General features: G+C 49.5%; 1 protein-coding gene across 3 annotated transcripts in view; it reads right to left on the reverse strand.

Moving 5' to 3' along the window:
- Window positions 1–13,426, reverse strand: part of ST5 (suppression of tumorigenicity 5) — a 164,227-nt gene that overhangs the window by 20,228 nt on the left and 130,573 nt on the right. For all 3 annotated transcript variants that reach the window (XM_023522940.1, XM_011379578.1, XM_011379577.1), the window contains 4 exons: window positions 10,296–10,432; window positions 3,222–3,373; window positions 1,442–1,657; window positions 429–525 (listed from right to left, as the gene is read on the reverse strand). In XM_023522940.1, the coding sequence (XP_023378708.1) occupies window positions 429–525; window positions 1,442–1,657; window positions 3,222–3,373; window positions 10,296–10,432 (602 nt within the window). The remainder of the gene's footprint in view (window positions 1–428; window positions 526–1,441; window positions 1,658–3,221; window positions 3,374–10,295; window positions 10,433–13,426) is intronic.

The following is a 13,426-nucleotide window of genomic DNA, read 5'->3' on the forward strand; positions in this document are numbered from 1 at the left end:
TGCAGGTGCTCTATCTATATACAGACCCCCATCCCTCTGGTCCTGATCTGGTGGAAGCCGAGGGCCCATGCTGAGCCAGCACAGAGGCCTAAGGGCCTAAAACACAAGGGCCCTGCCTCCAGGAGGCCAAGATTTGAAATGGGAACCAGACCACAGTGCTCGGTATGTCTGGACGTTCCTCTTGCCAGAAGTAGATTCCCACACTCACCTCCCCACTCAGGGCTGCACAGCCCAAAGCCTGAACCAACCCATCCCAGGACTTTCTTCCCTCGGGTCCTCCCTCTTATGTGGCCATTTCTTGGCGGGGGTCTACCCTCCTAGAAGGCAGGAGGACCCCGTGATTGGCCCACAGAAGGGTCCATGCCTCTCCCCGATCCTAGTACCCAAGGGCCCCAGACGCCTGACATGATTCAGGCACCAAGGCCTACCTCTCAGTGATGCTGTCTCCATGCTGGACATGGACAGCTTTTTTAACCTCTTCTTTCCCCTCTTGGCATTGTAGATGGAGTTAATTCTTTGGACAAGCTGGGTGAGCAAAGTGGGGAGGGTGAGATAACCTTAACACCAGCTGCCCCTCCTTCCAAAAAGGCTGATTAGTAGCCCATATGTTCCCTTACCGGTACAAGCTTTCTGCCCTCCCCACACCAGGCCCCAGTACCATCCCTGGCTGCACTGACACCAAGTGCAGACTGTCTGGTAGCTCTCCATCCACCTAGACCCCTAAGTGGTCTTCTGCCCCCAAGACAAGGACATTAAACTTAGCTCCCCAGAGGAAGGAACTGCGATCAAACTGGACAGGATGGGAGCTCTTGGGTCCCCAGAGTCACTGAACCAACTGAGACAAAGAGCTCCTCAGATGCAATAACAGGAACAAGGATTCGAGTCTTTCCCCTTTGGGCTACAACCTAGGGCCCTGACAGGAAGGAGCTAAATTCCCAATATACCCAAGCATTGTTTGCAGGCTAAAAATACCATGTGGCTAAATCCTGCTGCTTTGGGCTCAGGATTTGGGCCTAGCTGCCCATGTGTGCAAATCATTGCTGAAAACTCTCAATTCTGACAGTTACAGAAAAGGAGATCCATGTTCGAGTCCGGGATCCCTCAAAACCTGGAAATGTTTATATGTGCACCTCAAAAGGCACACCCCACACTCACTAATGGGGAGCCTCCTAAAGACTGGTTTCCACCCACCCAGAGGCACAGAGCACTCCCTGGGTGCAGAGGCTGGCCTGTCCTTCCCCTAATATCTGCCCACCATTAATCACTTAATGCATCTTTATTGGTAAGAAAACGGAATTAACCAGATGAAGAAGAAAGGCCAGTGTATGGACTCTGAATATGCTCAAGGAGGATGGAGGAAGCAGCCCCAGGTCAGGGAAGGAAGAGCGGGAAGAGCGCCCTGCCTGCCCAACACCCAACCAGCCTCCTCTGGGGAGGCTACCTTAGGGATGCGGCGGGCCCGGCGGCTGGAGAGCAACTCGCTCGTGGTGCTGAGGCTGTCCTCATTGAGGCTGGAGGGTGAAGACGGCAGGCTCAGCTGGGCCAGCAGCAGCATGTCGTCATGGCTGTGCCTCTTGGGTAATCGTGGTAGCCGGTGGCTCTTCCTTTCCGACCAGTTCCCACTGCGCAGGGACTGGCTGTTGGGTTTCAGGGAGAGCTGGCATTGGGGAGAGAACATGGGAGAGGGACTCACCACAGAAGCCCTGGCCAGCATCCATCTGCTAAGACGTGGACATAGGAGCCACAGTCTGGCATCCCTGGATCCCCAAATCTCACCCTGGAACTTCCATTTGCCAGGGTTTCCTCTTTCGAGACCTCAGTGGCTAATCGACAGGTCAGGGCTAAATTAGACACTTGCTTCCACAAAAGAAGCTTAACTACTTATGCCAGAATAAAGAAAGCGAAGGCTAAGAAAACTGGACTCTCATCAGAGTGGAAAGAGAAGACCAATCAGGAATTCTGGGGGCTCCTCCTGAGCTTTGGGACAGGCTTAGACTTTGCTCATTACTGAGCCTGGCCGATAGAGCCAGTCTTCCCCTCTCAGTCCCTGATTCAGTCCAAAAAGCCTTCACTAGCAGAGGCCACAATCTAATGCCAGCCTGACCCCGCTTATTTCTTCCCAGGGGAACAAAAGGCTCTGGGCTCTGACCACCAAGGCAGGCCTCATAGCCAGTTGGCTCCGTCACCCACAGGGTCCTGCACTGTCTTCATCCCCAGCCCTGATCTACTTTGTCCTCCCTCCGCCTAGACTGACACCATATAGCACAGGGTGCTTTGCTCAGCAGATCCAGCTCACTGCTAGAAAGGCAGCAGCCCCTGAAACCTTGTCATGCCCCCCGCCCTTTGTCTGGATCTGGATCTTGCCTCTCATCACTCTTCAGCAAGTCCTCCTTCTTTCCTCTCCTGCAATTTCCTCTTCCCACCCAATCAGCCTGGCAATACATATTCAACGGAAGCCTGTTTTAACAGAGCACATTAGGAAGGCAGATCTTTTATAAAAACAATCACATCATTCTACAGTTAGAGGAAATAATTTTTATATTCTCTAGCCAATATTATAAAATATCTGGGCCTCTCCATTTGCATAGAGAATTAGAGTTGCCTGGTTAGGTGCAAGAAATCATCTCAATTCGCCTGCCTCCTGTCCACCCTGGACAAGGCCAGAAGAAACAGAAGTCTAAGGGCCTCCTTTGACTTATCACCTTTCTTCGCATTCTGCCTTCTACCAGTCATTCCTCAGACATTCATTTTTCTTCCCTCCAACAGGAGTGGCTCCAGGTCTCATGGACACCTGGCTAGTTCTCAAATCTGGTTCTTGGAGCTATGCCTGGCCCCCAAATGCCAGTACTGAGATCATTTCTGCCAACGCTGCCAAATACCCAGACTCCACCAAGGCCCTATCTCCCTGCTTCCCACAGAGGAGAAATAATGACAAGACAGCAGACTACAGGGGCTCCTGCCTTAGTATGGCAGCTCAGAGCTCAAGCAGGGAAAGGAAGATGGTAGGACAGGATATGCCTCTAAGAGCATGTCTCGATTGTCCACAAGAGCTTCAATATGGCAGAAGTCCCTGAATGCAGAGTTCTTTCCTGAGGTCACCTCCTTTGCCAAGCCCCAGTGAGAGAAAAAGCCTGAGTAGAAGCTGGCCCAAGCTTTGGTAGAACAGGCCCCACTGTGGCCCTCGTGCTGACCCTACGGGCCCAAGTCGGTGCTGCGGTTACCTGAGTGGGTGGGCTGTTGTACTTCCTGTCCTGAGGACTCCACATCCTGTGCAAAGAGTCCAAGGAATTCTCAGACAGTTGCTGGGATTTTCGTCCCGCTCTTCGGCTCTTTAAGTCCACATCCTCATATGGATTCTCCTTGGGCAGATCTCCTGCAGAGGAGGAAAAGTTAGAGCAGGGGGAGAAAGGAAGAAGGAAACACACACAATCTCACACACACAAACAAACAAGAAGAGTTCCTGTGAACCAAAGCGAATGGCTTCTGCCTGGCCCTTCGGCTCATGAGTCATGCAGCTGCCCGTCTGCAGTGGGAGGCTACAAACAGACCCTGGCTCCGAGTCCAGGAGCTGACCCCCAACCCCCAGTTCAGCTCAAGCCATGTCTAGCCTCTGCTTTATAAATTCAGGAATTGCACAAGACTGGCTCAGCCACCCCTGCCTGTGCCCAGCCAGAGGACAAAGCCAATAGCAGGCGTCTTTCCTTGGCTCCAGTCCCTCTGTTGCTAAAGCCCCAGAGATATACAGTTCAAGGTAAAAAAAGGCTTTCAGAGGTCACAGGGCTGTCCCTATACCTACTGACTGACCCCTGAGGACCCACTTGGGGATGGGCATGGAGGAAGTCTAGAGGACTCTAGGGAACAGGGCTTCCCCAGGCCTCTCTCTCACCTAGTACACTGCACGTAATGCTTTGGGGCAGGCCTTCCGTCTGGTGCACTGAGCCCCAGCACCAGCACAGGGATCGGCAAGTGCTGAGTGCTCAGTAATTATTTGTTCAGTGAACCGCTCTTACCACTGCATCATTCGATTTCCTCCACCACTGAGTTCAGCAAAAAGAGAGTGGTCCTCACTCCCCTTTTGGAACAAATCTGCTGTGACACAGGGGACATCTGAAAGGGTTTGGAGCAAAGGGGTGTGGCCGGGGGAGAGTTCTTGCTTCTCGAATCCCTGGCAGCAGGAACTGGAATGTCAGGACCAAGGAATCTCAGAGTCCGAAGCACACTCCCCACCCCTGAAGAGCAACCCCTTCCTCTATGCCACAGCCCCCTGCCCCTTTCCCTCCAGAACACATCTGGACTTGTCCAAAATATTATGAGTCAGGTCTGTCCGGCCTCAGTCCTGCAGCAGAATCGCAGTGGTGACAAGGTCCATGGGGGCCGTGAAAGGATACAGCCTCTGCTACCCTTTCCCTTGTCTTTCCATATCCACTCCTCCACATCAACACCACTACATGGGACCCAGGTACCAGTGACCGGAGTAAGGCTTTGCTGGAGGCAGCACGCATGGTGAGAGCAGGGCTCACTCCAGCGTCTCTCTGTTCAGTAACAGAATTGAACCTGGGTGACCACTGAGCCCTACGGATGCCTGGATGTGCCTCGCACCCCGGAAGAGTTCAGAAGATACTTCTCAGGGAGCAGGCAGAAGAAGGAGCTATAGGACCAGAATCAAAGACCACTAGGACAGGACATGGGAAAAAAAAATCTACCTCTATATGCTTATGAACTTCTCAACTTCTCCCCTAATTGTGTTATCTACTTATTACTATCACGAAAAACTACAATGAATTTAGGGAATGCCTTTACAGAGGCGTGAGGGGAATTGAGGGGAGAGGTGTAAATGGAAGATTTCAGTCAGAGCTAATTAGACTGCCATGGGAGCAATACAAATCTCTGTAAGTTTACGAGTCAAAGATGGGTCAAGAAAGGCTTTAGGACTGGATTAAGTGGTTCCCAACACTAGCAGAGTCCCAGCAACTGAGCAGCCGTTTTCCTGTAAGACAGTCATGATGTGAAAATGACTTGTCTCCATTCCAGAGCCCTGACTAAGCAGAGCTGGCCCAGCAACCCTGCCTCAAGAAGCCAGATATTAAACCTGGCATCCCCTGCATGTTTTCTCCAGCCGACCCCACTGTGGGCACTTAGGAGGAGTCAGGATAGACTCTGTTCTCCTTGGTCCCTCTCCAAGACATATCCTGTAACAGTGAGGTGGGGAGACCAAGGATTAGAGAATGAAAGGAAACGGTCTTCTTGATTCTGTGAAACGGGACCAGAGTATCATTGTTCAGATGGGGACAGGAAGAACATTTATTCCAAGCTCATCAAATCTAAACTGCCTTAGACAGATGACCAGCCAGAGTCCTTATCATCATCCCCCAACCTTGTCTCAACTCCTTTAGACAAGGATGACTTGAGGCAAGGATGACTTAACTCCTTTAGGTCAATTTCTCCAAACTACTAACATTTTGGGCTGGATAATTCTTGTCATGGTGGACCATCCTGTACATTTGTAGGATGTTGAGCAGCAACCCTGGCCTCGATCCACTAGAGGACAGTAGCATCTCCTTAGTTATAACAACCAAAAGTGTCTCCAGACACTGTCAAATGTGCCCCGAGCAGACAGATAGAGAGATGGATAGATGGGTGGATGGATGATAGATAGAAGGAAGGAAGGAAGGAAAGGAATTGCACCCCCCCCCCAATTAAGAACCACTGCTTTAATAAAGAATATAGTCAATAATAGTAAAATAATTACATATGTTATCAGATGAGTACTAGACTTATCGGGGGGATCACTTCATAAGGAATATAAATGTCTAATCACTATGTTGTATACCTGAAACTGCATATCAACTGTAACTGAAGAATAAAATTTTTAAAAAAGAACCATTGCTTTAGATAGATGTTTCTAAATTTCCTAATAGCTTCTGAATGCCATGACATGAGTCCCAAATCAAACCCTCTTCCCTGCCCTCCTTCCTTCTATCCCTTCTTTCTTTCCCCATAATCAGAGCTTTGAACATTAACGCAAAATCCAAAGCTCAAAAAAACACATGTAGAGACGGAGACCCAGGAAAGTAATAGATGCGCGATGCTGATGCACATCAGTGACAGCCTGAGAGAAAACACTTGGGACACCAAGTTCTCAACACCAGCCTTGCCTCTGGAAACGAAATTTCAGGAAAGCCTCAGATGTCTGCTCCTCCTGTCTGCCCGGCCCTAACACCAGCCCCTTTCTTCTCCAGCAATGTTTAACATCCTCTCTGATATAACCAGGCCATAATCATTTCTCTAGGAAATGACCGCTGGCCCTGGCGCAAGCCCTGCCTCCCCAGACTTAGCTTGAGCCCTTCACAGCCCTGGTTCACCTGCTACTCTCAACTTCCTAGACCATCCTGACTGGAGCCGTCTCACAGAGATACTCCCAGTTATCTCTCCAGGTAGTAAGGGCGCTCAGGGCGTGGGGAAGTGCAGAGACCACACAGTCCCTGAGTCCTAGGAGCCACTACACAGAACCTGCTGAGACCAAGTTAATACCAAAGCCATGGCTTAGAGTTGGGAGAGGAGGAGGTCTGGGGAATAGGGCTCAGAACTTCCGTCAGGGAAGCAGAGCTACAACAAGGCTGGAGAAGCTAGAGTTGAGTGGAGAAACATGACAAAGATTTAGGAAGGGCGTGGATGGGAGACAGGAGGCCTGGCAGACTGTAGGACTTTCCACCTTCACTGCTACCCATATAGCTCCCCAAGGGCAGACCACACTACCCTGAGTGAGGAGAGGAATAAGAGGGAGGCCCTCTTCCCTGGAGGTCTGGCACCTAAGTAACCCCATCTCATCTCATCGAGTCCAGTGGGGAAGCCAGATGTCTCAACCCTTTCCAGCTTTGCTGGTGAGATAAGGAATGAGGGCATCATGAAGAATTTCTGCTTTGCACTCTTTTTAAGGGGCTTGTCACAGCCTAAACTTATCACAGTGATTCTCTGGAAAGAAGAGCTCAGCCCCACCCAGCCCTGCCCCGACTCCTCCCCATAACTCCTTTGGTCATTAACCACTTGTGCCAAAACCCCCACCCCCAAAACACATACCCAATTGGAAGAACCAATCAGGGAAGTGTGTGTGTGTGTGTGTGTGTGCGTGCGTGTGTGCGCGCGCACACGTGCGCACACGCACAGGTACTGAGAAGTTCTCCAAACAGAACCCTAAATTTCCTGGACCACACCCATGGCTAGGGCTTAGGGTCTGCAGCTTCCTTCCCCATTCCTCTCCTGGTTTTCAGCCACTGCTCCCTCTCCCGCCCACCCCCACCCCCCACACACGGTGTCTTACACACACACAGTGCAGAGAGGGCCAGGTTAAGGGACCAACTCCCCCACTACTCATAGCACAACAGATGGGGAGCTCTAAGGAGCCAGTTGTTGCCCATCCTCCAAGCCTGGACACCATTTCCCACCTGTCCTGGCACTGTTCCCTGGGCTGCACCTCTGGGCTGCAGCCTGTATGCTGTTAGGTGTTCTCTGTTCTTTAGTGCTTCCCAGCCAGGGAACAAATGAGAGAAGGCAGAGAGAGCAGAGGCTCAAAAAGCTTTGCAGTCAGGCTGACTGGCTCTGTCCCCAGCTCCCATCCCACTCAAGTTCCTGGAAACTCTCCCTTAGCCCTAGCTAGCTGACAGGAGTGGGAATCTCTAGAGGAATGCAGCCCAGGCTCCTTGGTCAGGCGCCGAGGCCACTCCACATAACTCCCTAACAAGCTGCTTCCTTGGGTGTATTTTTAAGTGTCAGGCTCAGAATGCAAACGATTATAAGGCTGTGTAAAATTGCAGCATCTTCCAGGGGCACATGTCAAATTAGACAGGCGAGAATTAACAGCCCCAGGAAGCAGCAAGGCAGTCACTTTGCTTTTGGACCCCTCTATGGCAAATCGGCAGGATAAACCTCAGCCTGTTTTGGAGAATCACATCCCAGTTCCCCAGGCATTATGCCTGGTATGAGTATAAAGCCAGCAAACTCCCAAGGCCCCTCGTTCAAGTCCACTGCTCACAGAGAAGATGTTAGTCTCTGGGCCAAATGACCCTCAACCTCTAATGGACCAGAACTCCATCCAGTCCAACTGTCTGATCCCCAAGATGGAGATTTAGCATGGGTGCTCCCTTCCATACTCCCCACCCCCAGCTCCATTATCACACATATCATGCGGAGCTCATCTGCCCCTCTGCGAGTGAGGCTGCACAAGAGCTGTGTAATCCAAACAGAACCAGAAACGGCCTCGCTCAACCTCACAGAGCACAGGCTGGCCCAAGAACAGAGAGAGGCCCCTGGGAAGTCAGAGGCACTGGTCAATCTTAGGCAAAAAGTGAAACTGACATTCAGAGTTCAGTGACAAGGACTTCCCCTAAAGCCTCTGGGAGGAGGGTCCGAATTCTTGGGTGTCTCCAGGGACTGATAAAAGGATGAATCAACCAGAATCTAAAAAAAAAAAAAGAGATATTCTCACTTATATTTCCCTCTAGCTGCCCTGGTCAGGTCTAGAAATTCAGACAGGGCTGCTGTGGGAGACATGAAGAAGGAAAATGTGCCCAGGACACTGAACTAACTTCAGACACTGAAACCTACCCCCACCCCCACCCCCACAAGGCTGAAGCAAAGCCCAGGTGCCTGGGTCACTCCCTTGCCCTCCCTTCTACACCCTCCCTTTAACTCTTCCCCCAACTCTCTACTCAAGGCACCAAAGATCCAGAAGCTAGATCCAGAAGGAACATGCCCCAACTCCAACCTCACCCTATACCAGCCTTTACCTCTGGCTCTAGCTCATCCATCCAAGAAGCATCCAGGCTGCTTCTATATTTTCTTGCCTCCTCATACATCTCAAAGTAGCAGAAAGTCCTCTCTCCTGAGTGAGGAGGCTAAGGCCCAGATACAATTGCCTCCCTCTTCCTTGTCTCTGACCTAAGAAGTCCTAGAGAGAAGTGTCCCGTTGCTCAGGACAGTGGCTCCAAAATTCTCACCACCCCTCCACCAGACTCTGCTCCCAAACAATCTCAAACTAAGCCCTCGGTTCTCCACTAGGACCACTTTTCTCTAATGTGTTAACTACGACTAAGTCCTCAGCCTCAAGGCCTAAGACAGAGACGAGACAGACAAGTGAACAGGCACATTGCTTCTTTTCTCTTCAGCCACCTACACTGGGACACTCACTCTGCTTGAGCGGAACTGAAGCCCCCACCAAAGAGAATGAGGGCACAATTAAAATAAAAGCCAAATATAAACTCAACCCAGCCTAGACTGTTTTTTCATTGCCCCTCAAACCAAGTTTGCCAACACCAAGTCCTCCCAGTTGCTGGAGGACACTTCTCCATGGTGTCTGACATCTTTAACCTTCCGAGCAAGAGGAGTTAATGGTTCCAGATTCTTTTCAAAGATGTTTATATAGCACACGGCCTTGGAAAACAGGGCAGAGGCAGATACGTCTCCTGACCAGAGTAAAACGGATAATGTCCTCTCACGGGCAGGTTTGCTAGCGGCCTCTTGAGAACACTGGGGTTTCTTGTGAGTGCGGCCTCTACCTAAACCTCCTGCACACTGCCCCATGGAGCTTGGGAGCCAGGGGAACCCATGTGGACATAACGCTCATGCCGCCTGCTGTGCCACGAGTGATAGGGACCTTTCTCTGTGATCCGGGAGTCTTGTACCTTCTGGCAGCATCTGTGAAACTGGGGTAGGCTAAATCTGTTAGCTTGCAAGCAGAGTAAAATCTCAGATGCTTTCATAGTTCTCAATATCACTGACTTTAAGGGAAGATGAAGAGAGATATTTATTAAAAAACAGGCATTGTGCTAGGTACTTCGATATATATTTTATCTCATTTAATCCTAACAATAATCCCATGAAGTATTATCACTATTACTGTTGTTTTTGTTATCATAACACCACCACATCATCGTCATCATCATTTGAGAAAACAGAGGCCTCAGAAAAGTTATGTGATTTGTCTAAGGACACACGGCTAAGAAAAGGCACCTACTGGACTCCACAGTCTTCCAAAAATAAAAGAAAGGAATGATGTGATTTTCCCCTTTTTGTGTTGTCATAAGCCCTGTCGGTTTCAGTTCATTTAAGGCCGGGCTTTACTTTCTCGGCTGCTTAGTCTTTGCTAAGCTGCTTCCTCCGACATCCATTTCCTTGAGAAATTCCAGAAACGGGGCCATGGCTGCCCACAGTGAACGAAGCAGAACCTGGGAGTGTCCCTCCTATTTCTGTTCTACTGTAGCCCAGAGATGATCCATCCCACCACCTTGGCCACTGCTTACCCACAATATCTTCATAGGCATTCTCTTCTAAAGTGCTTTTGGATCCAAACTTGGGTTGGCTCTCAGTACCATTCTCAGTGGGAGAGGAGGGGTACAGGGACTGGAGACTGGATGCATCCTCAAACTCAAAGGATTTTCTGTGGATAACAAGAGCACGAGTCATTCCAGCTGAACCAGATTCCTGCTGCCTCGTTGGGGAACAGCCATGGCAACGGCAAAGACCAGAGGTCCTCTTCACAAGATCAGCCACTGAGCAAAGCCTCAAGATGGATCCAGACTTACAATCCAAATGAAGAACTAGATGGTCTGAAAGGCCCCAGCATGGGTGACTGCAAATAATACCAATAAGAACTACCATAGCTAAAAAGGATGCTTTTGTGTCAGATCCCGTGTTAAGCACTTTACAGGTTATTGTGTACTGTGCCATGTACCGATGAGGAGACGAAGGCTCAGGGAGATGAAGTGATATAGTCAGGACTCGCCCAGGCTGCCTGACTCCAGGGTCTGAGTTTTTGAGTTGGTCCTACAAGCCCTGGAGAGTATCTTCCTTGAGAGGTATCTGCCATTACCACAGGAACTCAGTGCCTGATCTGCCTTCAGAGTCTCACATAATGTCTACATCCTAGCAAGGGCTCCAGCACCAAGCAGGCAGTAAGAGATAAACATTGAATGAATGATGCCCAGGATTGTTTGGGGGTCAGGGAAACAGTGGTGGGTGGTTTGTTAAAACAGGAGGGGCTAAGCTCTCAAAACTAATCACACAACTTCTGAGATAGAACCAGGAGGGCAATTTGCAGCCAGAAGCTACTTCTAAGATCTAGCTTCCCTTCAGTTAGTCTCCTTTCTACTTCCACCCCTCCCAATAACCTTTCCTGCTACTGTAGAATTTCAAAGTCAGCCTCAAGGCCTAAGACAGAGACAAGACAGAGAAGAGAGGGAATGACAAGTGAACGGGCACATTGCTTCTTTTCGCTTTGGCCACCTTCACTGGGACACGTATAGTGCTCTCAACTCTTCACCATTGGGGAGGTACTTCCCTCATCTATGACGTGACCTCAGCTGCATCCTCGCCTTAAGGCAGGTTCCAGCACGATCCACCAGGCCGCTGAGGACGGAGAGCAGGAAAGGCACTAACTGAATCCCTCCTCTCACACATTAACACCTCCCTCTTCTTTTGGGTACCATTAGACCTTTCAGCCAATGAAGTCCTTTCTCTCTTGTTTAAGGGCCCTGGACTAAAACTGCAAGTCAAGGACTAAAAGTGTTCTAAGGACCACACCTCATTCTCAGCTTGCCTAGCTGTTCTGCAGCCCTTGACACGGCTGAACACCCTACGCTGGCACTCACCTCCCTTCGCCTCTATGATACAGTCCCTCCCAGTTTTCAACGGCCTCTCTGGCCATTATTTTTTAGGCTCTTGTGAGGGATTCTCCTTTTACGCTTGCCTTTTGAATGCCAGAGTCTCTCAGAGTTCTGTCTTTAGAACTCTTGTGCTCACTCTGCAACTTCTGGGGGCCAAATATTGATGGCCATCACCATATCTATCATTTCTACCAAGAAGAGTCCCAAATCTGTCCCTGGCCCAGACTTCTCAACCAGTTCAATATCCAATGACTGAGCGCAGTGGTTCCTGAATGTTGGCCCTCAGACCACAATTGGTCTGAGACCAGGCTTTCGTTGATGTGTACAATGGAGTCAACATTTTATGCAGGCAGTTCTCAAGTCAGCAAACAAGACAGAAATCACGTTCAGCCAAATTATCCTTGAAAATCCCTCAGGAAGTTACCATGTTGAGCCCAACACCCTGTCTGTCGTTAAGACTAATATAATCAGGTTCTCCCTCAGATTTAACAGATTTCTTTTCATTTGGTTGAATACCAGAAGAAATATTTGGCTTGGTTTTATATTAAGTATAAGAATCCTACCTGGCATAACAGATACAAACTTACCATCTCACGTTCCTCAGGGGAATATGCTCAGTGCGTGGAAAAGCGCACAAAACAGCCTGTACTTTTTGGACTGTTTCTCTTTTTTCCCAAGGGCATAGGTTTAATTCCGTGAAGTTAATTCTTATATGAAGTAAGTCCGCCATATACGGTGTGTGCGTATATATTATATGTAAATGTAATATGTGGGGAAATATGTGTAAAATGTTCAGGCCGATGTATTGTGTTCCCATCCCCCTTTTTCGCCTAGTTGTTTTTTTTTTCTTTCTTTTTTTTTTTGCTAACTGCTTTTTGATCTTCTAAATTTAGCTCAGCAACTCCATGAGGAGGCTTCCCTCACTCCCCAGTCTAATTTAGATGCCTCTCCCTCTGGGTCTCTGCAGGGTCCTACACTGACATGGACTGTGGCACGTAGCACACAATCTATGATTTACTTGCGCATCTAACTCCTGCACCAGACCGTGAACTCCTTGAATGGAAGAACCATGTCTTATGTGCCCCTGAGCACCCTTGACCAGCAGCACAATGCTCGGTGCACAGCAGGCTCTACATAGGTGTTTAGAGAAACGAAAACAAAGCAAACATTCTTGGTAGGCTGTTAAAAACCTAAAGAGTCAAGTGAGCATGTTGGGGAGGGCCAAAGCATGGGATTAACCTTGGCCTAGGGCTCTTGTAGCTCATGGGTCTAAACCCTTGTGATGTCTTCCTCTCTGCACGTGGCAAGAAAGTTTCTTTATGAGATAGGGTATGCCGGAAGAAGCCTAAAGTACGGGGTCAGATCGGAGAATCCCCAGAAGTGAACCAAACCTGAATGCTCATCTGACTTTGAGTTAGAAGAGAAAAGCTGAGGGGTAGGAGGATAAGGCTTCCAAAGAAGAGTGGCTCCGAGCCTACCCCAATTCAGAGAACAGATGCTTGTCAACTGTCACCAACTCCAACAGCTCCAACTCACAAGTCACTGTAATTGTGGAGACGGAATGGGTGGTCAGGTCAGGAATGCTGAGACTGACCAGGAAACCAATGTGAGCCTCAGAACAGGTCATTCTTGGACATGGCCAAGAAGTAGGTGAAATGTCCTCTCACTCCCTTTTCCATCAGTCTTCCACTTTGGGATCCAAAGATCCCCTCTTTATACAGGCCTAAGTTCCTACATGGCCAGGCATCCCTCAGGAAAGAGGAGATCAT

This window comes from Pteropus vampyrus, unplaced genomic scaffold, assembly GCF_000151845.1.
Source record: "Pteropus vampyrus isolate Shadow unplaced genomic scaffold, Pvam_2.0 Scaffold366, whole genome shotgun sequence".
Classification (NCBI taxonomy): Eukaryota; Metazoa; Chordata; class Mammalia; order Chiroptera; family Pteropodidae; genus Pteropus; species Pteropus vampyrus.